At 45.1% G+C, this 24,810-nt stretch overlaps 1 protein-coding gene across 2 annotated transcripts; it reads left to right on the top strand.

Annotated features, from left to right (window-relative positions):
* The first annotated feature begins 8 nt into the window (after positions 1 to 8).
* Positions 9 to 20,134, top strand: LOC142657506 (G2/mitotic-specific cyclin-B1-like). Of its 2 annotated transcripts, XM_075832540.1 has the most exons (9): positions 9 to 489; positions 3,755 to 3,895; positions 3,963 to 4,055; positions 4,303 to 4,563; positions 8,957 to 9,115; positions 9,197 to 9,433; positions 9,598 to 9,738; positions 9,820 to 9,930; positions 19,939 to 20,134. In XM_075832540.1, the coding sequence occupies exons 1-9, from the start codon at positions 469 to 471 to the stop codon at positions 20,041 to 20,043; spliced, it is 1,269 nt and encodes a 422-aa protein (XP_075688655.1). In that variant the 5' UTR covers positions 9 to 468; the 3' UTR covers positions 20,044 to 20,134. The 2 variants fall into 2 exon arrangements, with proteins under 2 accessions (XP_075688655.1, XP_075688656.1); XM_075832541.1 differs by lacking the exon at positions 4,303 to 4,563 and having other exon boundaries at positions 10 to 489.
* Positions 20,135 to 24,810: the final 4,676 nt, after the last annotated feature.

The following is a 24,810-nucleotide window of genomic DNA, read 5'->3' as shown; positions in this document are numbered from 1 at the left end:
AAAACGTTTGAACCGACTAATGAGAGGCCGCGAGTGGGGATTTAAACTGGTTGTGCGGCGACTGCGCTTCAGAAGCGAGAAAGGGACCGAGGCTAACTGAGCCCTAGGTGCACCGGATGCCGAGCGATACCGCCCGCAGGCCGAGAGTACAGGCGCCCCGGATACCGAGTGATACCGCCCGCAGGCCGAGAGTACAGGCGCCCCGGATACCGAGCGATACCGCCCGCAGGCCGAGAGTACAGGCGCCCCGGATACCGAGTGTTACCGCCCGCAGGCCGAGAGTACAGGCGCCCCGGATACCGAGTGTTACCGCCCGCAGGCCGAGAGTACAGGCGCCCCGGATACCGAGTGTTACCGCCCGCAGGCCGAGAGTACAGGCGCCCCGGATACCGAGCGTTACCGCCCGCAGGCCGAGAGTACAGGCGCCCCGGATACCGAGCGATACCGTCCGAGGCCGCTGGACGCAGCATGTCTCACCGAATCACCCGGGTGAGTGTCCGCTGGCTGTGGTGTCTATTACACCGGCTACAGGGCCGTTCACACGGCGCGGTCTACCGAGCCGACACCAACAGCAGCGTCTACGGGTAATAGGGGGTAACCGTACACCACAGATAACAGTGATAACTCTCTGATTACAGATAATGTAGTAGATGTTACCTGCAGTCCTATGTAACACCACAGATAACAGTGATAACTCTCTGAGTACAGATAATGTAGTAGTGTTACCTGCAGTCCTATGTAACACCACAGATAACAGTGATAACTCTCTGATTACAGATAATGTAGTAGATGATACCTGCAGTCCTATGTAACACCACAGATAACACAGTGATCACTCTCTGAGTACAGATAATGTAGTAGATGTTACCTGCAGTCCTATGTAACACCACAGATAACACAGTGATAACTCCCTGATTACAGATAATGTAGTAGATGTTACCTGCAGTCCTATGTAACACCACAGATAACAGTGATAACTCTCTGATTACAGATAATGTAGCAGTGTTACCTGCAGTCCTATGTAACACCACAGATAACACAGTGATAACTCTCTGATTACAGATAATGTAGTAGATGTTACCTGCAGTCCCATGTAACACCACAGATAACAGTGATAACTCTCTGATTACAGATAATGTAGTAGTGTTACCTGCAGTCCTATGTAACACCACAGATAACAGTGATAACTCTCTGAGTACAGATAATGTAGTAGTGTTACCTGCAGTCCTATGTAACACCACAGATAACAGTGATAACTCTCTGAGTACAGATAATGTAGTAGATGATACCTGCAGTCCTATGTAACACCACAGATAACACAGTGATAACTCTCTGAGTACAGATAATGTAGTAGATGTTACCTGCAGTCCTATGTAACACCACAGATAACACAGTGATAACTCTCTGGGTACAGATAATGTAGTAGTGTTACCTGCAGTCCTATGTAACTCCACAGATAACACAGTGATAACTCTCTGAGTACAGATAATGTAGTAGATGATACCTGCAGTCCTATGTAACGCCACAGATAACACAGTGATAACTCTCTGATTACAGATAATGTAGTAGTGTTACCTGCAGTCCTATGTAACTCCACATATAACACAGTGATAACTCTCTGAGTACAGATAATGTAGTAGTGTTACCTGCAGTCCTATGTAACACCACAGATAACACAGTGATAGCTCTCTGATTACAGATAATGTAGTAGATGTTACCTGCAGTCCTATGTAACACCACAGATAACACAGTGATAACTCTCTGAGTACAGATAATGTAGTAGTGTTACCTGCAGTCCTATGTAACACCACAGATAACAGTGATAACTCTCTGAGTACAGATAATGTAGTAGATGATACCTGCAGTCCTATGTAACACCACAGATAACACAGTGATCACTCTCTGAGTACAGATAATGTAGTAGATGATACCTGCAGTCCTATGTAACGCCACAGATAACACAGTGATAACTCTCTGATTACAGATAATGTAGTAGTGTTACCTGCAGTCCTATGTAACTCCACATATAACACAGTGATAACTCTCTGAGTACAGATAATGTAGTAGATGTTACCTGCAGTCCTATGTAACAGCACAGATAACAGTGATAACTCTCTGATTACAGATAATGTAGTAGATGTTACCTGCAGTCCTATGTAACACCACAGATAACAGTGATAACTCTCTGATTACAGATAATGTAGTAGTGTTACCTGCAGTCCTATGTAACACCACAGATAACACAGTGATAACTCTCTGATTACAGATAATGTAGTAGATGTTACCTGCAGTCCTATGTAACACCACAGATAACAGTGATAACTCTCTGTTTACAGATAATGTAGTAGATGTTACCTGCAGTCCTATGTAACACCACAGATAACAGTGATAACTCTCTGATTACAGATAATGTAGTAGATGTTACCTGCAGTCCTATGTAAAACCACAGATAACACAGTGATAACTCTCTGATTACAGATAATGTAGTAGATGATACCTGCAGTCCTATGTAACACCACAGATAACACAGTGATAACTCTCTGAGTACAGATAATGTAGTAGTGTTACCTGCAGTCCTATGTAACACCACAGATAACAGTGATAACTCTGATTACAGATAATGTAGTAGTGTTACCTGCAGTCCTATGTAACACCACAGATAACAGTGATAACTCTCGGAGTACAGATAATGTAGTAGATGTTACCTGCAGTCCTATGTAACACCACAGATAACACAGTGATAACTCTCTGATTACAGATAATGTAGTAGTGTTACCTGCAGTCCTATGTAACACCACAGATAACAGTGATAACTCTCTGAGTACAGATCATGTAGTAGTGTTTCCTGCAGTCCTATGTAACACCACAGATAACAGTGATAACTCTCTGATTACAGATCATGTAGTAGTGTTTCCTGCAGTCCTATGTAACACCACAGATAACAGTGATAACTCTCTGAGTACAGATAATGTAGTAGATGTTACCTGCAGTCCTATGTAATAACACAGTGATAACTCTCTGATTACAGATAATGTAGTAGTGTTACCTGCAGTCCTATCTCTCTGATTAGATAATGTAGTAGATGTTACCTGCAGTCCTATGTAACACCACAGATAACAGTGATAACGCTCTGATTACAGATCATGTAGTAGTGTTTCCTGCAGTCCTATGTAACACCACAGATAACAGTGATAACTCTCTGATTACAGATAATGTAGTAGATGTTACTTGCAGTCCTATGTAACACCACAGATTACACAGCGATAACTCTCTGAGTACAGATAATGTAGTAGCTGTTGCCTGCAGTCCTATGTAACACCACAGATAACACAGTGATAACTCTCTGATTACAGATAATGTAGTAGATGTTACCTGCAGTCCTATGTAACACCACAGATAACACAGTGATAACTCTCTGATTACAGATAATGTAGTAGTGTTACCTGCAGTCCCATGTAACACCACAGATCAGTGATAGCTGTCCCTTCGGTGTTAGTTCTTGGGCCCCCACCTTGTAGATGTGCAGCAGGGGCCCCGGGTCTTAGTTGTATTGCCCCCTCCCCCTCTCTCGCTCTTCCCCCGCAGTAGGTTTGTACACTGGCTCCGCTTGGCCTGTCCTCCCGATGACACCGATTTTCCCACGCTCTGTGATATGTGAGGTTGTCGTGGCTTCTGCCGTTTGATGAGTGGGCGCAGTCCACGGTAGAATGTGCGGTCCGGCCTCCGCTCGCTAACGTCCCCACGTCTCTTCCAGAACATGCTGTCAAACGCAGAGAACACGGTGAAGAGCGGCGTCGTGGGAAAACGGGCTGTTGTAACCAAGCTGGGCCTGCGCCCCCGCCCTGCCCTGGGTGAGATCGGAAACAGGGGCGATCCGAAAGTGGCGCTGAGGAAGGTGAGCGTTGTGTCCGGGGCCGCCGGCCGCTCCTCGCCGCTCAGGCTAAACTTCTTTTGTTTCTCAGGATCTAAAACCGCCGGTCAAAGTCGTCAAGAAAAGTAAAGCGGCAGAAAAGGAGCCGCAAGAGGAGGAAGATGTCGGCCCCAAAGCCCCTGAGGTAAGACACGTCCCCTACCAGCGAATGGTTTCCTCCGGGCCGGCTCATCGTATAGGGGTCGGCCGCTTTATGTAAGTGGCGGTGACTGGACGTGCCGGGACACAGGCCTCTCCTTCTGCCGCCATCTTCAAGGTGTGAGCGCCGTGCTCTGTGTAACAAGGGGGCGTGGCTTAACGTAAAATCTCCTCTAATATCCCGGGCGCGGCGGCGGTCGCCATGATCAGTCTCTTATTGTAATGTCTCCCAGGTAAAGCCCAGCTCCCCCAGTCCAATGGAGATGTCGGGGTGCCTGCCGCCGGAGCTGTGCCTGCCGCCGGAGCTGTGCCTGCCGCCGGAGCTGTGCCTGCCGCCGGAGCTGTGCCTGCCGCCGGAGCTGTGCCTGCCGCCGGAGCTGTGCCAGGCTTTCTCCGACGTCCTGATAGAAGTGAAGGACGTGGACGATGACGGGAACCCCATGCTGTGCAGCGAATACGTGAAGGATATCTACTGGTATCTCCGGAGCCTGGAGGTGAGCGCTGTCCTCCGGAGTGGCCCCCAAATCTGACCTGCGGAGCCCCAATACAAGCTTAAAGGGAATGTGTTTTTAGCAAAACATGTTTTTTTTTTTTAGTTAAACTTTTAGTGTGTAGGTGATTAAACATTGTTCTAATTTTTTTATTTTTTTCACGAGTCAGGAAATATTATAAATTGGATTCTAATTTATAATATTTCCCATTGCTGGTCACTAGATGGAGCCATTCCCAAAATTACAGCATTGCATGTGGTAAAGCAACCACATTGCTTTATGCTGCAAAATTGGGTAAAAAGCCCTCGCTCCCTGAGCTCTCAGAATCCCCCCCTCCTTTATCCTGGCTAGTGCCGGGATAAACGAGGGGTTTGAACGGTCTAACCTCCTACACTGTGTGTCGCCATTTTTTGAGCTAACACACAGTGTAGAAGGTTTACATACAGTAGTAAAACACACTGAAACACGAACATACATAGAAATAACTTACCTGCTCCTGCCGCCGCGGCTCCGTCCGCTCCGTCTGCTGCCGCTGGTCCAAGTGCACAAGTCCGGAAACCGCGACCGGAAGTAGTAATCTTACTGCCCGGCCGCAACTTCCGGTCTACAGGAAAATGGCGCCGGACGGCGCACATTTCAAATTGAACTGTGTGGGAGCGGCGCATGCGGCGTTCTCACACAGCGGCGTACACGATAGTGAATGGAACGGGCCCCGTTCGCAGTCCCTATGGGACTGTAGCTGCCGTATTCCATGTCTGTGTCGTTAATCGACACATACAGAAATGGAAAAAAAAATGGCAGCCCCCATAGGGAAGAAAAAGTGTAAAAATAAGAAAAAGTAACACACAAATTAATCCAAACGTTTTCAATAAAGCACTAACATCTTTCACATATTAAAAAAAAATTTGTGATGACTGTTCCTTTAACCCTTTGTTCTCCTGGATATAAGGAAATGTCTTCCCCCTGTGTAGATATTACTGTTATATACTTGTTATGGCGCCCCCTGTGTGTAGATATTACTGTTATATACATGTTATGGCGCCCCCTGTGTGTAGATATTACTGTTATATACATGTTATGGCGCCCCCTGTGTGTAGATGTTACTGTTATATACTTGTTATGGTGCCCCCTGTGTGTAGATATTACTGTTATATACTTGTTATGGCGCCCCCTGTGTGTAGATATTACTGTTACATACTTGTTATGGCGCCCCCTGTGTGTAGATATTACTGTTACATACTTGTTATGGCGCCCCCTGTGTGTAGATATTACTGTTACATACTTGTTATGGCGCCCCCTGTGTGTAGATATTACTGTTATATACTTGTTATGGCGCCCCCTGTGTAGATATTACTGTTATATACTTGTTATAGCGCCCCCTGTGTAGATATTACTGTTACATACTTGTTATGGCGCCCCCTGTGTGTAGATATTACTGTTATATACTTGTTATGGCGCCCCCTGTGTGTAGATGTTACTGTTATGGCGCCCCCTGTGTGTAGATATTACTGTTATATACTTGTTATGGCGCCCCCTGTGTGTAGATATTACTGTTATATACTTGTTATGGCGCCCCCTGTGTGTAGATATTACTGTTATATACTTGTTATGGCGCCCCCTGTGTGTAGATATTACTGTTATATACTTGTTATGGCGCCCCCTGTGTGTAGATATTACTGTTATATACTTGTTATAGCGCCCCCTGTGTGTAGATATTACTGTTATATACTTGTTATGGCGCCCCCTGTGTGTAGATATTACTGTTATATACATGTTATGGCGCCCCCTGTGTGTAGATATTACTGTTATATACTTGTTATGGCGCCCCCTGTGTGTAGATATTACTGTTATATACATGTTATGGCGCCCCCTGTGTGTAGATATTACTGTTATATACTTGTTATAGCGCCCCCTGTGTGTAGATATTACTGTTATATACTTGTTATGGCGCCCCCTGTGTGTAGATATTACTGTTACATACTTGTTATGGCGCCCCCTGTGTGTAGATATTACTGTTACATACTTGTTATGGCGCCCCCTGTGTGTAGATATTACTGTTATATACTTGTTATAGCGCCCCCTGTGTGTAGATATTACTGTTATATACTTGTTATGGCGCCCCCTGTGTGTAGATATTACTGTTACATACTTGTTATGGCGCCCCCTGTGTGTAGATATTACTGTTACATGCTTGTTATGGCGCCCCCTGTGTGTAGATATTACTGTTACATACTTGTTATGGTGCCCCCTGTGTGTAGATATTACTGTTATATACATGTTATGGCGCCCCCTGTGTGTAGATATTACTGTTATATACATGTTATGGCGCCCCCTGTGTGTAGATATTACTGTTATATACTTGTTATGGCGCCCCCTGTGTGTAGATATTACTGTTATATACATGTTATGGCGCCCCCTGTGTGTAGATATTACTGTTATATACTTGTTATGGCGCCCCCTGTGTGTAGATATTACTGTTATATACTTGTTATGGCGCCCCCTGTGTGTAGATATTACTGTTATATACTTGTTATGGCGCCCCCTGTGTTTAGATATTACTGTTATATACATGTTATGGCGCCCCCTGTGTGTAGATATTACTGTTATATACTTGTTATGGCGCCCCCTGTGTGTAGATATTACTGTTATATACTTGTTATGGCGCCCCCTGTGTGTAGATATTACTGTTACATACTTGTTATGGCGCCCCCTGTGTAGATATTACTGTTATATACTTGTTATGGCGCCCCCTGTGTGTAGATATTACTGTTATATACTTGTTATGGCGCCCCCTGTGTAGATATTACTGTTATATACTTGTTATGGCGCCCCCTGTGTGTAGATATTACTGTTATATACTTGTTATGGCGCCCCCTGTGTAGATATTACTGTTATATACTTGTTATAGCGCCCCCTGTGTGTAGATATTACTGTTATATGCTTGTTATGGCGCCCCCTGTGTGTAGATATTACTGTTATATACTTGTTATGGCGCCCCCTGTGTGTAGATATTACTGTTATATACTTGTTATAGCGCCCCCTGTGTGTAGATATTACTGTTATATACATGTTATGGCGCCCCTGTGTGTAGATATTACTGTTATATACTTGTCATGGCGCCCCCTGTGTAGATATTACTGTTACATACTTGTTATGGCGCCCCCTGTGTGTAGATATTACTGTTATATACTTGTTATGGCGCCCCCTGTGTGTAGATATTACTGTTACATACTTGTTATGGCGCCCCCTGTGTGTAGATATTACTGTTATATACTTGTTATGGCGCCCCCTGTGTGTAGATATTACTGTTATATACTTGTTATGGCGCCCCCTGTGTAGATATTACTGTTATATACTTGTTATGGCGCCCCCTGTGTAGATATTACTGTTATATACTTGTTATGGCGCCCCCTGTGTAGATATTACTGTTATATACTTGTTATGGCGCCCCCTGTGTGTAGATATTGCTGTTATATACTTGTTATGGCGCCCCCTGTGTGTAGATATTACTGTTACATACATGTTATGGCGCCCCCTGTGTGTAGATATTGCTGTTATATACTTGTTATAGCGCCCCCTGTGTGTAGATATTACTGTTATATACTTGTTATGGCGCCCCCTGTGTGTAGATATTACTGTTATATACATGTTATGGCGCCCCCTGTGTGTAGATATTACTGTTATATACATGTTATGGCGCCCCCTGTGTGTAGATATTACTGTTATATACATGTTATGGCGCCCCCTGTGTGTAGATATTACTGTTATATACTTGTTATGGCGCCCCTGTGTGTAGATATTACTGTTATATACTTGTTATGGCGCCCCCTGTGTGTAGATGTTACTGTTATGGCGCCCCCTGTGTGTAGATATTACTGTTATATACATGTTATGGCGCCCCCTGTGTGTAGATATTACTGTTATATACATGTTATGGCGCCCCCTGTGTAGATATTACTGTTATATACTTGTTATAGCGCCCCCTGTGTGTAGATATTACTGTTATATACATGTTATGGCGCCCCCTGTGTAGATATTACTGTTATATACTTGTTATGGCGCCCCCTGTGTAGATATTACTGTTATATACTTGTTATGGCGCCCCCTGTGTGTAGATATTACTGTTATATACTTGTTATGGCGCCCCCTGTGTGTAGATATTACTGTTATATACTTGTTATTGCGCCCCCTGTGTGTAGATATTACTGTTACATACTTGTTATGGCGCCCCTGTGTGTAGATATTACTGTTATATACTTGTTATGGCGCCCCCTGTATGTAGTAGGCGGGACGTCCCTCGTGCTTGAGCAGGGGTCTTGTCGCACACCCGCCTACCCGACACCCCCCCCCCCCCCCCTCAGACAATTGTGACCCTGGTTCTTGTCTCCCGCTGCAGGACGCACAGCCGGTGAGGCGCCATTATCTAGCCGGGCAGGAGGTGACGGGCCACATGCGGGCGATACTGATTGACTGGCTGGTCCAGGTTCAGATGAAGTTCCGGCTGCTGCAGGAGACCATGTTCATGACTGTGGGAATAATTGATCGCTTCTTGCAGGTGACCCCTCTTTACTGTGAAGCGCTGACCCCATCCCTAATCGGTAGATCTGTAAACGATTTGTCTTGACTCTTTCTGCAGGAAAATCCAGTTCCCAAAAATCAGCTGCAGCTTGTGGGGGTGACTGCCATGTTTGTTGCTGCCAAGTATGAGGAGATGTACCCCCCAGAGATCGGGGACTTCACCTTTGTGACTGATCACACCTACACCAAGGCCCAAATCCGGGAGATGGAAAGGAACATTCTCTTTGTGCTGAAGTTTAGTCTTGGAAGGCCCCTCCCCCTGCACTTCCTCCGAAGGGCGTCCAAGGTCGGAGAGGTAAGAGGTGTTGTTGGATGGTTCTGAGCGGGGGAGGCCGGGAGGCTGCAGTGAGAATCTGCCTCCAACGTTGGGCCGCGTTATCGTCACGATGTGTCGCGGCATCTTTCCCTCCGTCACTCAATCATCTTGCCGGAGTTTCCCGTATCTGTTGTCTCCTCCAGGTCACGGCTGAGCAACACAACTTGGCGAAGTATCTGATGGAGCTGGTGATGGTGGACTACGAGATGGTGCACTACCCGCCCTCGCTGATCGCTGCCGCAGCTTCCTGCCTGTCCCTCCGAGTCCTCAGTGCCGGGGAGTGGGTGAGTGGCGGGCGCTGGGCGCTGCTTGGCATGACTGTCTTCTTTGCTCGATGCTAAGCCGTGACTACTCCTTCTCTTCAGACCCCGACGTTGCAGCACTATACCACGTATTCAGAACCGACCCTGCTCCCGGTCATGCAGCACATGGCCAAGAATCTGGTCAAGGTCAACAAGGGCGTTGCCAAGCACCTGGTAAGACGACGACTCCTGTTCATAGACCTGTCAGCGTGGCGCGTTCCGCAGCGGGGAGTGACTGTTCCGGGAGGTCACTGGATCAAGGTTTTACAGATCAGTCCCTGATGTTTGGGGTGTAATCCCTTCTAGACTTAATGGGGTTTTCCCACAAGGGACATTTCTGACCGATCCACAGGGATAGATGCGGTCCCACCTCTGGGACCTGCGCCTATCTCTAGAATGGGGTCCCCTAAACCCTGTTGTAGCTTTTTGTCCTCGCGCTGCCTTCAGCCTCTTCCTGATTACTTGGTCAGGAGTTACGGAAACGGCCGACTTCTCGCTCCGCTGTTTTCTCCTTCCGGCCGGTTTCCGACCATGAACATAATGAGGTAGAACGACGTTTAGGGGGCCCTGTTATAGGGCTGGATGAGGGTCCCACCTATCTGACATTATATCCTGAAGATGGCTCATAAATGTCTGATGGAAAACCCCTTTAAAGGAAGCGAAACGTCCGTCTCCCGGGGAGGGTGAGGCGACGCTTTCCAGTAACTTTCACTCTGCAGTAACCAATCAGATTCAGCATGAGATCCCATGACCGATCCTCTGATAAATGTTGTATCGTATGAGCCGCCACTTTCATATACGTGAATAATAACGTACGTGTGTGTGGTGGATCATGTTATCTATATCTAGGTGTTACCTGTCGGTGTAATCCTGTCTGTGCTTGAGAAGTGATCTCTACAGAACAGGAAGGGTCAGTATCCAGAGTGAAAGCTGACAGATCTGACGTTTTTGTTTTTTTATATAGATTTTATTTATAGTCCTATAAATCACCATTAACACATTTTGTAATTTACCTTGCAAGATATTCCTCTTATTATGGTGCCCCTGGTGTTCACTCAGAATAGTCATGTGCGCGGCTCCTACTGAGCTCAATGAGGTAACATGCACATGCTCCGTTTCACTGCAACCAGCCAATAGTAAATGCTTTCTCTGTCAGTAAAGAAGCTTTTATTCAGAAACACAGCTTGTAGTGTGAACAGAGACTCACCGTAAAACACTGAGCCAGCAAATGTAGGAAGAGCCTGCGTACATCTCTGCTTACACACAGCAGGGAGCTCCCCCTCTTCAGTTATCTAGGGCCTGGCTCTCCTCTCTCCTGATCATCCTCACCATGTGTAAGCTGCCGGCTCTCCCTCCTCTTCAGTTATCTAGGGCCTGGCTCTCCTCTCTCCTGATCATCCTCACCATGTGTAAGCTGCCGGCTCTCCCTCCTCTTCAGTTATCTAGGGCCTGGCTCTCCTCTCTCCTGATCATCCTCACTATGTGTAAGCTGCCAGCTCTCCCTCTTCAGTTATATAGGGCTGGGCTCTCTTCTCTCCTACTCATCCTCGCTATGCGTAAGCTGCCGGCTCTCCCCTCTCCTGCTCATCCTCTCACTGTGTGTAAGCTGCTGGCTCTCCTTCAGTTATATAGGGCTGGGCTCTCCTCTCTCCTACTCATCCTCATACGTGTTTTCATTAGAAATGAATTAACCCTTTCAGGACTGATGCATTTTTTTTGTTCTCTTATTCTAGATTTTCACTCCCTGCTTTCCAAGAGCCATAACTTTATTTTTTTTTTCATCAATAGAGTGGTGGGAGGGCTGATTTCTTGCAGGCGGAGCTGCCGTTTTTATTGGTACCATTTTTTTGGTACATAAAGTGATTAAAAAGTTGTATTACCGTGTTTCCCCGATAGTAAGACACCCCCGATTGTAAGACGTATCGGGGGTTTCAGGGGGGTCGGCTAATATAAGCCGTACCCCGAAAGTAAGACATATGTCTTACTTTCGGGGAAACACGGGGGTATTGCCGCCCACTTCCGCGCCGCCCCCCTCTCCATACGTCACCGCGCCGTCCCCAGCACTTGTCAATGCCGCCTCCTCCTTAAAACCCGAGCCATAGACTTTTTACGGCTCGGGTTTTAACTTGCTGCCCGCGCGATCGGGCAGCTGAATGTCGGGTCTCCGGCTGTCAGTGACTGCCGGGGACCCTGAGGAGAGGATAGGAGCAGCTTTCGCTGCTTCTTTCTTCTCCGATGTGTTTTTACACAGCGTTCAATGAACGCTGTGTACAGGAATAGAGACAGCAGCAGCGGCGCTGTCTCTATTCCTCCCGGTGATCATGTGACTGGTCACATGATTGCCGGGTGCCGTTAGTGGCAGACGGTCTTACTAGACCCAGCACAGCCCTATTAGTGACAATCGTCACTATGAGAGGGCTGATCTCCCTGCCGTGCAGCTCCAGTTACAGTGGAAAACATGGTGTAAAAGAAAGAGAAAATATATATAAAGTTCCCCAAAGGTCTTTTTTGACCGATGAGGGACAGACCATAGTAATAAAAAAATAATAAATAATAAAGTAAAGTGCAAAAAATTCGACAATTTTTTCCCAATATAAGACATACCCCGAAAGTAAGACATAGTGGGGCTTTTGGGGATAAAAAGAAAGTAAGACACTGTCTTACTTTCGGGGAAACACGGTACATGTATTTTTTTTTTTAACTTAAAAAAAAAATAATTCTCACTACTGATAACTCTGATTCTTCTACACATTTTATTAATCAATCCCCTTAGGGGACTTGATCCAGCGATCATTGGATACTAATGTATTGCAGTATATTGTTGTTACAGGCTTCTGTAACAGAGCGATCGCTGTACCTGTCCGTTAGTCCCGGGTGTCAGCTGTAATACACAGCCGACACCCACAGTGTATGGAGCGGGCACAGCACGTGAGCCGGCGCCAGACATCAACCGCCGCACCATGACGGCCAATTAAGTCATAGTGCGCAAAGGGGTTAATGTGCAGCGGATGGTTCAAAGTGAAAATTGCAATTTTCCACTGATATGCCATTTTAGTGCATAATGTTATGCCCAGAAGACAAATACCTCATAAACCATTAGGCGGGTTCTCTCGGGTATGGCGATGCCATGTGTGGGCGCAAACTGCTGTTTGGGCACTCTGTAGGGCTCAGAAGGGAGGGAGCGCCATTTGGCTTTTGGAGCGCAGATTTTTCTTGGTAGCTGTTCTGTTTGGGGTATTGCTGGTATTTCAGTTTATAATGAGGGGGCGTATGTAAGATGGGCAGAGAACATCCGGGGCATAATATGAGGGTATAATAATGGGGATATGTGATCTGTACGGGGAACATCCGGGGCATAATATGAGGGTATAATAATGGGGATATGTAAGATGGGCAGAGAACATGAGGGTATAATAATGGAGGATATGTGATCTGTCCGGGGTATAATATGAGGGTATAATGATGGGGATATGTGATCTGTACGGGGAACATCCGGGATATAATATGAGGGTATAATAATGGGGATATGTGATCTGTACGGGGAACATCCGGGGTATAATATGAGGGTATAATAATGGGGATATGTAAGATGGGCAGAGAACATGAGGGTATAATAATGGAGGATATGTGATCTGTCCGGGGTATAATATGAGGGTATAATGATGGGGATATGTGATCTGTACGGGGTACATCCGGGGTATAATATGAGGGTATAATAATGGGGATATGTGATCTGTGCGGGGAACATCCGGGGTATAATATGAGGGTATAATAATGGGGATATGTGATCTGTACGGGGAACATCCGGGGTATAATATGAGGGTATAATAATGGGGATATGTGATCTGTACGGGGAACATCCGGGGTATAATATGAGGGTATAATAATGGGGATATGTGATCTGTACGGGGAACATCTGGGGTATAATATGAGGGTATAATAATGGGGATATGTGATCTGTACGGGGAACATCCGGGGTATAATATGAGGGTATAATAATGGGGATATGTGATCTGTACGGGGAACATCCGGGGTATAATATGAGGGTATAATAATGGGGATATGTGATCTGTACGGGGAACATCCGGGCTATAATATGAGGGTATAATAATGGGGATATGTGTTCTGTACGGGGAACATCTGGGGTATAATATGAGGGTATAATAATGGGGATATGTGATCTGTACGGGGAACATCCGGGGTATAATATGAGGGTATAATAATGGGGATATGTGATCTGTACGGGGAACATCAGGGGTATAATATGAGGGTATAATAATGGGGATATGTGTTCTGTACGGGGAACATCTGGGGTATAATATGAGGGTATAATAATGGGGATATGTGATCTGTACGGGGAACATCCGGGATATAATATGAGGGTATAATAATGGGGATATGTGATCTGTACGGGGAACATCCGGGGTATAATATGAGGGTATAATAATGGGGATATGTGATCTGTACGGGGAACATCCGGGGTATAATATGAGGGTATAATAATGGGGATATGTGATCTGTGCGGGGAACATCCGGGGTATAATATGAGGGTATAATAATGGGGATATGTGATCTGTACGGGGAACATCCGGGGTATAATATGAGGGTATAATAATGGGGATATGTGATCTGTGCGGGGAACATCCGGGGTATAATATGAGGGTATAATAATGGGGATATGTGATCTGTGCGGGGAACATCCGGGGTATAATATGAGGGTATAATGATGGGGATATGTGATCTGTACGGGGAACATCAGGGGTATAATATGAGGGTATAATAATGGGGATATGTGATCTGTGCGGGGAACATCTGGGGTATAATATGAGGGTATAATAATGGGGATATGTGATCTGTACGGGGAACATCAGGGGTATAATATGAGGGTATAATAATGGGGATATGTGATCTGTACGGGGAACATCTGGGGTATAATATGAGGGTATAATAATGGGGATATGTGATCTGTACGGGGAACATCCGGGGTATAATATGAGGGTATAATAATGGGGATATGTGATCTGTACGGGGAACATCCGGGGCATAATATGAGGGTATAATAATGGGGATATGTGATCTGTACGGGGAACATCCGGGGTATAATATGAGGGTATAATAATGGGGATATGTGATCTGTGCGGGGAACATCCGGGGTATAATATGAGGGTATAATAATGGGGATATGTGATCTGTACGGGGAACATCAGGGGTATAATATGAGGGTATAATAATGGGGATATGTGATCTGTGCGGGGAACATCCGGGATATAATATGAGGGTATAATAATGGGGATATGTGTTCTGTACGGGGAACATCTGGGGTATAATATGAGGGTATAATAATGGGGATATGTGATCTGTACGGGGAACATCCGGGATATAATATGAGGGTATAATAATGGGGATATGTGATCTGTACGGGGAACATCAGGGGTATAATATGAGGGTATAATAATGGGGATATGTGATCTGTACGGGGAACATCCGGGATATAATATGAGGGTATAATAATGGGGATATGTGATCTGTACGGGGAACATCCGGGGTATAATATGAGGGTATAATAATGGGGATATGTGATCTGTACGGGGAACATCCGGGGCATAATATGAGGGTATAATAATGGGGATATGTGATCTGTACGGGGAACATCCGGGGTATAATATGAGGGTATAATAATGGGGATATGTGATCTGTGCGGGGAACATCCGGGGTATAATATGAGGGTATAATAATGGGGATATGTGATCTGTGCGGGGAACATCCGGGGTATAATATGAGGGTATAATAATGGGGATATGTGATCTGTGCGGGGAACATCAGGGGTATAATATGAGGGTATAATGATGGGGATATGTGATCTGTACGGGGAACATCAGGGGTATAATATGAGGGTATAATAATGGGGATATGTGATCTGTGCGGGGAACATCTGGGGTATAATATGAGGGTATAATAATGGGGATATGTGATCTGTACGGGGAACATCAGGGGTATAATATGAGGGTATAATAATGGGGATATGTGATCTGTACGGGGAACATCAGGGGTATAATATGAGGGTATAATAATGGGGATATGTGATCTGTACGGGGAACATCCGGGGTATAATATGAGGGTATAATAATGGGGATATGTGATCTGTACGGGGAACATCAGGGGTATAATATGAGGGTATAATAATGGGGATATGTGATCTGTACGGGGAACATCCGGGATATAATATGAGGGTATAATAATGGGGATATGTGATCTGTGCGGGGAACATCCGGGGTATAATATGAGGGTATAATAATGGGGATATGTGATCTGTGCGGGGAACATCCGGGATATAATATGAGGGTATAATAATGGGGATATGTGATCTGTACGGGGAACATCAGGGGTATAATATGAGGGTATAATAATGGGGATATGTGATCTGTACGGGGAACATCAGGGGTATAATATGAGGGTATAATAATGGGGATATGTGATCTGTACGGGGAACATCAGGGGTATAATATGAGGGTATAATAATGGGGATATGTGATCTGTGCGGGGAACATCCGGGGTATAATATGAGGGTATAATAATGGGGATATGTGATCTGTGCGGGGAACATCCGGGATATAATATGAGGGTATAATAATGGGGATATGTGATCTGTACGGGGAACATCAGGGGTATAATATGAGGGTATAATAATGGGGATATGTGATCTGTACGGGGAACATCCGGGGTATAATATGAGGGTATAATAATGGGGATATGTGATCTGTACGGGGAACATCAGGGATATAATATGAGGGTATAATAATGGGGATATGTGATCTGTACGGGGAACATCAGGGGTATAATATGAGGGTATAATAATGGGGATATGTGATCTGTGCGGGGAACATCCGGGGTATAATATGAGGGTATAATGATGGGGATATGTGATCTGTACGGGGAACATCAGGGGTATAATATGAGGGTATAATAATGGGGATATGTGATCTGTACGGGGAACATCCGGGGTATAATATGAGGGTATAATAATGGGGATATGTGATCTGTACGGGGAACATCCGGGGTATAATATGAGGGTATAATGATGGGGATATGTGATCTGTGCGGGGAACATCCGGGGTATAATATGAGGGTATAATGATGGGGATATGTGATCTGTGCGGGGAACATCCGGGGTATAATATGAGGGTATAATAATGGGGATATGTGATCTGTACGGGGAACATCCGGGGCATAATATGAGGGTATAATAATGGGGATATGTGATCTGTACGGGGAACATCAGGGGTATAATATGAGGGTATAATAATGGGGATATGTGATCTGTACGGGGAACATCAGGGGTATAATATGAGGGTATAATAATGGGGATATGTGATCTGTACGGGGAACATCTGGGGTATAATATGAGGGTATAATAATGGGGATATGTGATCTGTACGGGGAACATCAGGGGTATAATATGAGGGTATAATGATGGGGATATGTGATCTGTACGGGGAACATCCGGGGTATAATATGAGGGTATAATGATGGGGATATGTGATCTGTGCGGGGAACATCCGGGGTATAATATGAGGGTATAATGATGGGGATATGTGATCTGTGCGGGGAACATCCGGGGTATAATATGAGGGTATAATAATGGGGATATGTGATCTGTACGGGGAACATCCGGGGCATAATATGAGGGTATAATGATGGGGATATGTGATCTGTGCGGGGAACATCCGGGGTATAATATGAGGGTATAATAATGGGGATATGTGATCTGTACGGGGAACATCCGGGGTATAATATGAGGGTATAATAATGGGGATATGTGATCTGTACGGGGAACATCAGGGGTATAATATGAGGGTATAATAATGGGGATATGTGATCTGTGCGGGGAACATCTGGGGTATAATATGAGGGTATAATAATGGGGATATGTGATCTGTACGGGGAACATCCGGGGTATAATATGAGGGTATAATAATGGGGATATGTGATCTGTACGGGGAACATCCGGGGTATAATATGAGGGTATAATAATGGGGATATGTGATCTGTGCGGGGAACATCCGGGGTATAATATGAGGGTATAATGATGGGGATATGTGATCTGTACGGGGAACATCAGGGGTATAATATGAGGGTATAATAATGGGGATATGTGATCTGTGCGGGGAACATCCGGGATATAATATGAGGGTATAATAATGGGGATATGTGATCTGTGCGGGGAACATCCGGGATATAATATGAGGGTATAATAATGGGGATATGTGATCTGTGCGGGGAACATCCGGGGTATAATATGAGGGTATAATAATGGGGATATGTGATCTGTGCGGGGAACATCCGGGGTATAATATGAGGGTATAATAATGGGGATATGTGATCTGTGCGGGGAACATCCGGGGTATAATATGAGGGTATAATAATGGGGATATGTGATCTGTGCGGGGAACATCCGGGGTATAATATGAGGGTATAATAATGGGGATATGTGATCTGTACGGGGAACATCCGGGGTATAATATGAGGGTATAATAATGGGGAATATAATATTTCATAGATATGTGGCCGGTGTCGCACTGATAAATGGCGCCCGATCTTCTCCGCTTTTTGGACACTCTGCACATTTTGCATCGCCATATTCTGAAAGCCAGAACTTTTTTATTTTTTCACCACCGGAGCCGTGCGAGGGGTTATTTGTTGCGGGACGATATTTACTTTTCATTGGTAACATTTTGGGGTACCTGCAATATTTATTTTTTTTTCTCACTTTTTATTAAACATTTTTTATTTATTTTTTTGCAATTCTGTCCAAAGACCAGGAATTCTGACACCAATTTTTAGGTTTTCTTTTTGCGGCGTTCACCGTGCGCTATAAATGACATTTTTCCTTTATTCTGCGGGTCGGTACGATTACAGCGATACCAGTTTTTATTGGTACTATTTTCCGGGACATGCGACTTTTTGATAATTTTTTATTCTTTATTTTGGGAGCGGTGGTGACAAAAAAAATTGCAATCCTGTCGTAGTAGTTTGTTTTTTTTTTTGTTTTTTTTTTGGGGTCTTCATCGTGCGAGAAACATAACATGACAGTTTTATAGTTTGGGTCGTTACAAACGCGGTGATACCAAATATGTACTTTTTTTTAACATGTTAATTTTTTTTTCTATAATAAAAATCTTAGGAAAAAAAGCATTTTGTGTTTATAGAACTTATAACTTTTATTTTTCCTTTTTTTTTATTACTTTTACTTTTTTTACTTGTCCCACTTGGGGACACTTAGACTTGCAGCTTTGATCGCTGCTGGAGTACATTACACTACACACGTAACGGTGGCTCTGACAGGAAGCTGAGGAGGGGGGGGGGGGAGAAGAATGTTCCTCCGAGGCTTCCATACATGGTAACCCTGAGGTCATTGTCTGGCCTTCGATTGCCACAACAAGCATCGGCAGCCCCGACAATCACTTCATGGGGCTGCCGATGTGCTTCAAACCACTTAAATGCGGCAACGGCAATCCGTCGCCGCACTTAAGGGGTTAATTGCCAAAAGCAGCGGCGCTGACCGGCAAGGCTGATGTGACAAATGCTGATGTGTTTGAAATACTGACGAAAATGAACGTCCTGGTGCGCGATCTAGCTATGACGTTCATTTTCGTCATCGGTCGTGAAAGGGTTAATGTGACTGAGGGTCTTATGTTCGTCATTTTAGTTCCATTCATTTAATTTCTAGACAAATCTTTTTTGCATCTGTTAATAGGAAGTCTCCTGGGGGCGGCCATGTCTGGCCCTTCCTTCCTGTATTGCAGCATGGGGTGTGCGCTTTCTGGCCGCTGCAATGGATTAGTTAATGGTCTCCAGAAAGCAGTGGCACACAGCCCCTCCCCCAGAGACCAGGGAACGTCCGCTATGCTCTAGTGACCTGTCCGGATTGGTTGACACGGTGCAATTTTGCAGGCGATTCCTGCCATTGACTGTAATGGACGGTTCGGGCAGGCGCGTCCCACCAGCTGCAAAAATAAGTGTCCGACTCCCATTGAAATCTATGGGTGTCCAGGTTTTTTTTTTCCCCAGCGGAATCTCTCACTCTGCCTGCAAAATTCCTACGTGTGAACATGGCCTGAGATTTATTATTTTATTTATATATAAATTTTTTCCCTTTTTTTTTTTTTTTTCTCTCTTTCCTAGACTGTGAAAAACAAATATGCGAGCAGCAAGCAGATGAAAATCAGCAGCATCCCCCAGCTGAGGTCGGAGGTGGTTGTGGAGCTGGCGCGCCCCCTGATGTCCTAGTCCCTGTACAGACCTCGCGGCTTCTTTGCACTATATGCTACTTGTAAATAGTTTTTGTTTTAATAAAGTTTGTTTTTGTTTTTAGCTGTAACTGGCCTCCTCTTTAGCTCCACTGTTATCTACAATACAGCGCTGATCACATTATGTAGGAGACAGGACACTTATAATGTGATGACAGCCTCTTTATTACTAGGACCACTGTTATCTACATTACAGCACTGATCACATCATGTAGGAGACAGGACACTTATAATCTGGTGACAGCCGCTTTATTACTAGGACCACTGTTATCTACATTACAGGGCTGATCACATTATATAGGAGACAGGACACTTATAATCTGGTGACAGCCGCTTTATTACTAGGACCACTGTTATCTACATTACAGGGCTGATCACATTATGTAGGAGACAGGACACTTATAATCTGGTGACAGTCTCTTTATTACTAGGACCACTGTTATCTACATTACAGCGCCGATCAGATTATGTAGGAGACAGGACACTTATAATCTGGTGACAGCCTCTTTATTACTAGGACCACTGTTATCTACATTACAGCGCCGATCACATTATGTAGGAGACAGGGCACTTATAATGTGGTGACAGCCTCTTTATTACTAGGACCACTGTTATCTACATTACAGCGCCGATCACATTATGTAGGAGACAGGACACTTATAATGTGGTGACAGCCTCTTTATTACTAGGACCACTGTTATCTACATTACAGCGCCGATCAGATTATGTAGGAGACAGGACACTTATAATCTGGTGACAGCCTCTTTATTACTAGGACCACTGTTATCTACATTACAGGGCTGATCACATTATGTAGGAGACAGGACACTTATAATCTGGTGACACCCTCTTTATTACTAGGACCACTGTTATCTACATTACAGGGCTGATCACATTATGTAGGAGACAGGACACTTATAATCTGGTGACAGTCTCTTTATTACTAGGACCACTGTTATCTACATTACAGGGCTGATCACATTATATAGGAGACAGGGCACTTATAATGTGGTGACAGCCTCTTTATTACTAGGACCACTGTTATCTACATTACAGCGCCGATCACATTATGTAGGAGACAGGACACTTATAATGTGGTGACAGCCTCTTTATTACTAGGACCACTGTTATCTACATTACAGCGCCGATCAGATTATGTAGGAGACAGGACACTTATAATCTGGTGACAGCCTCTTTATTACTAGGACCACTGTTATCTACATTACAGGGCTGATCACATTATGTAGGAGACAGGGCACTTATAATGTGGTGACAGCCTCTTTATTACTAGGACCACTGTTATCTACATTACAGGGCTGATCACATTATGTAGGAGACAGGACACTTATAATCTGGTGACAGCCTCTTTAAGGCCATAGACTTGACTAATTAATATATATATTTTTGTGATTACGCAGTTAAAACCCCGGCATGTCCTAATTCACATGAACGTGTCTGTTTTGCGCGCGCGTAAAAAGTGCGTTTTTCCTGTGGTGCAGTTCCGTGTGACATCAGTGTATCGTGCGTGAAGGAGGTGGTTTTCTTTTTCTCATTTCTTTAGCAACTGTTGCGTGAATCACGCACAGCACACAGATGTGCGGCCGTGTCCCGTCTGTGATTTTCACGCACCCATTGACTTAAATGGGTGCGTGATGCGCGAAAAAATGCACAAGTACAGGACATGCAGCGGACACACGCTGCGTGAAAAACACGGAATGGCCCCATTGACTTGCATAGGTCTGTGCGACGCGCGTACCACGGATGTGAAATACGCTCGTGTAAATAAGGCCGATATCTGCGCCCCCGGATATGTCTGCGCCCCCGGGATAAAGTTTTCTACAATCTAAAGCTTCACACTAAATCAGCGGGTAAAGTTGCTGCGGGAAATCCACGCTGATGTCTGGCGCTATGATGCGGTTCTGCAGCAAAAATAAAAACAATGGTTTGCTGTGGATTTCTGAGATTCTGCTGCAGTGTTTTCTGCTGATGGGAACATTCACCTCCATCCCCCGCACACGCTGCAGATTCTGGTGCAGAAATTCCCAGTCATGAATGTGGTTTTATTTCTGCAGCGTGAGGTCGAATATTGATTTAAAGTCTAAATCGTTAAACTTCTATTTAATCTGTATTCACGTTATGAGGTGCGACCCACGAGACTTCTGGCTTTAGGTAATTGAAGAGATATCCCCCCAGGCAGAACCGGTAGTTGGAAGAATTACGCCTCCTGGCCCTCTATGGCGCCTCCTGGCCCTCTATGGGGCCTCCTGGCCCTCTCTTGCGCCTCCTGGCCCTCTCTTGCGCCTCCTGGCCCTCTCTTGCGCCTCCTGGCCCTCTATGGCGCCTCCGAGGATGTTTTTGTATTTCTTCCAGAATAGGAGTGGGATGGGCAGTACATCTAATCTTCCTCTCCTCCTAATGAAGCCTTTTTATTAACTGTGTCTGAATCACTACGTTATGTTGCACTTAACCGCAGTTTGTACATTTCCGTAATCGATCTTTAGCGTCCAATCCGTTGACCGCCTGTCTTGTAACCTGTTATCTGCTGGTCGCGGCGATACGTTCCGCTCTAGTGACAAACAATTCCAAATGATTCCACAAAAAAATAAAAATCGGTGGAGTCGCGCACGCGACTACTGGTTTTTACTGTCTGCAAATACGGTCCGTATATACAGATCCGCAAACGAGAACTGAGGTATCTTGGGTAATCCCCTGGTGTCTCAGCAGCCGCTCCGCCATGAGACTGCTACGGATGCGCATCTGTCCGCAATGACGGCAGCGCCTCGAGACTTCCATTTACGGATCATTTCTACGGCCCGGACACATCAATAAAAACACAAAGGGGTCAGTGACTCCTAGAAATGAAGGGGTCCCCAATCTCTGTAATCCTGTGTGAACGGTCCTGTGGATGAGGCCTGAACGCGTAACATCCGGTTTAGGGAATTGCGGTTGTTTGTGCGGCTGCGTTCACACGTTGCAGTCAATTTGGGGCTTTTTGCCTGATTTACACAGAACCGCAGCAATTTAGCATTTTTTTATTTATTTTTTGTTGTGGCATAAACTGGATGAGAAAAAAAAACACAAAACCACGGCTCCGCACGGTGCAGGTCGCCAAAGCGGAGGGATGCGAGGAGAGGAGGTCGAGGTGCTTCAGCTCACCGTGGGGTCCGGCAACTTCAGGCACGACCCGGATGTGTGCGAAAGGTAAATGTGAGACGACGCTGCCGCTCGTTCTGGTCACCACCGCGGTTACTGCAAAATGTACCATAAATGGCGCTGCCACCACCAAACCAGAGTCCACGGCATTGATAACAATAGATGAGCGCTTTACATGGCGGCGCGCTGCGACACCGCGCTAGTGAACGGACTGAGGAAGACGCGACCATGGCGGCAGCGCTATTTATGCTTTATTTTCTGCTTAAATTGTTGTAAAAACTTGATTAGACCGACCGGCGAACGTCCTGGGGAGGAAAATGATCAATTTCTATAATCCCTCAAATGAATTTGCATGAATAACTTGGTGCGTTCCTACTGACCCTCCATGCCGACCAAACTGTTATCAACAATGCACGTCTTTCTACGTGACTGCTCTGAGCTGTCTCAACTTAGATATGTACAGGCGTGGGAGCGCCAACTGGGGTTTCACATACAGGAGGAGGATTGGCAAAAAATTTTTTTTTGCTTACCCATAAACTGCCATCAGCCCGTTACGCACTGGAAAAGAATTGTAAAATTCTCACCCGTTGGTATCGATACCCGGTCTTGTTACATAAAGCTTTTCCCTCCGTGTCTGACCAATGTTGGCGCTGCCTTTCTGCTTTGGGAACCATGTTGCACATATGGTGGGAATGTCCCATATTATCTCCATTTTGGACTAACATATTGGAACTATATAATGTGCTGTTTGATTCCCAGACTCCTATTGAACCTGCCATTGGACTATTGTCCCTTCTGCCAGGCAACGTCACAGCCTTGAAAAAAGGTATATTCAGACACTTTCTCACTGGAGCTCGGTGCGTGATTCCTAGACACTGGAAATCCACGAGACGCCCCTCTCTTCGTGAATGGGTTACCGAGTTAACTCATATCATGAGAATGGAAGGCCTCCTGGCAGGAGACAATGGCAAACGAGACAGATTCACGGCTACATGGAGGAGCTGGATTCTGTTTGCAGAAAGCGAAGCCCTTCCATGTTGGCTGGAAGAACACACCTAAATCTTCTTTGGCGTCCGTACGTCTTGATCAGAGGCCCCCCCCCTCTCCACTATACACCTTACCTGTCCCGCGCTCCTTCCTTCTTCCGTTTTCTTTGTTTTTCTTTTCTCCCCCCCCTCTCTCTTAAATCTTTTTTTTTTTTGCACTATATCATATAATATATCAGATTGATTATATTGTACAAATTCTTCTGTGCTTATTTGTTCCTCATTGAATGGTTCTTACGCGATGTACACTTCTTCATGCCGACAATGTATATGCTCTTTATGTATAACATTCGCATTGTATGCAAAAATTTCATGTAAAGTGGTTCAGTTGCCACTCGTTCAAATGCATTGAAGTTATTATTTGTTTGTATTGAAAATTTAATAAACTTTGATAAAGAAAAAAAAAAAGTTGGTGCGTCAGTGCGATGTCCGGCGTTTTACGTGCGGGCCGACGTGTGATGTGTCAAGTCCTCGCCGTTTCTTTACATAACGGATCCGTTTGAGTAGACGGTTTGGTCACAAAATGTAATTTGGCTGTAAACGTACGT

This window comes from Rhinoderma darwinii, chromosome 7 (genome assembly GCF_050947455.1).
Source record: "Rhinoderma darwinii isolate aRhiDar2 chromosome 7, aRhiDar2.hap1, whole genome shotgun sequence".
NCBI classification, from domain to species: domain Eukaryota; kingdom Metazoa; phylum Chordata; class Amphibia; order Anura; family Rhinodermatidae; genus Rhinoderma; species Rhinoderma darwinii.
The sequence above is the reverse complement of the archived record's forward strand: the minus strand, read 5'-3'. Positions and strand labels throughout refer to the sequence as shown.

Excerpts from the sequence above, each read along its gene's own strand:
- LOC142657506 (XM_075832540.1), top strand. The coding sequence starts at position 469 with ATGTCTCACCGAATCACCCGG. Across the intron at positions 4,056-4,302 it reads TCGGCCCCAAAGCCCCTGAG|GTAAAGCCCAGCTCCCCCAG; the intron begins GTAAGACACGTC and ends AATGTCTCCCAG. Across the intron at positions 9,739-9,819 it reads TCCTCAGTGCCGGGGAGTGG|ACCCCGACGTTGCAGCACTA; the intron begins GTGAGTGGCGGG and ends CCTTCTCTTCAG.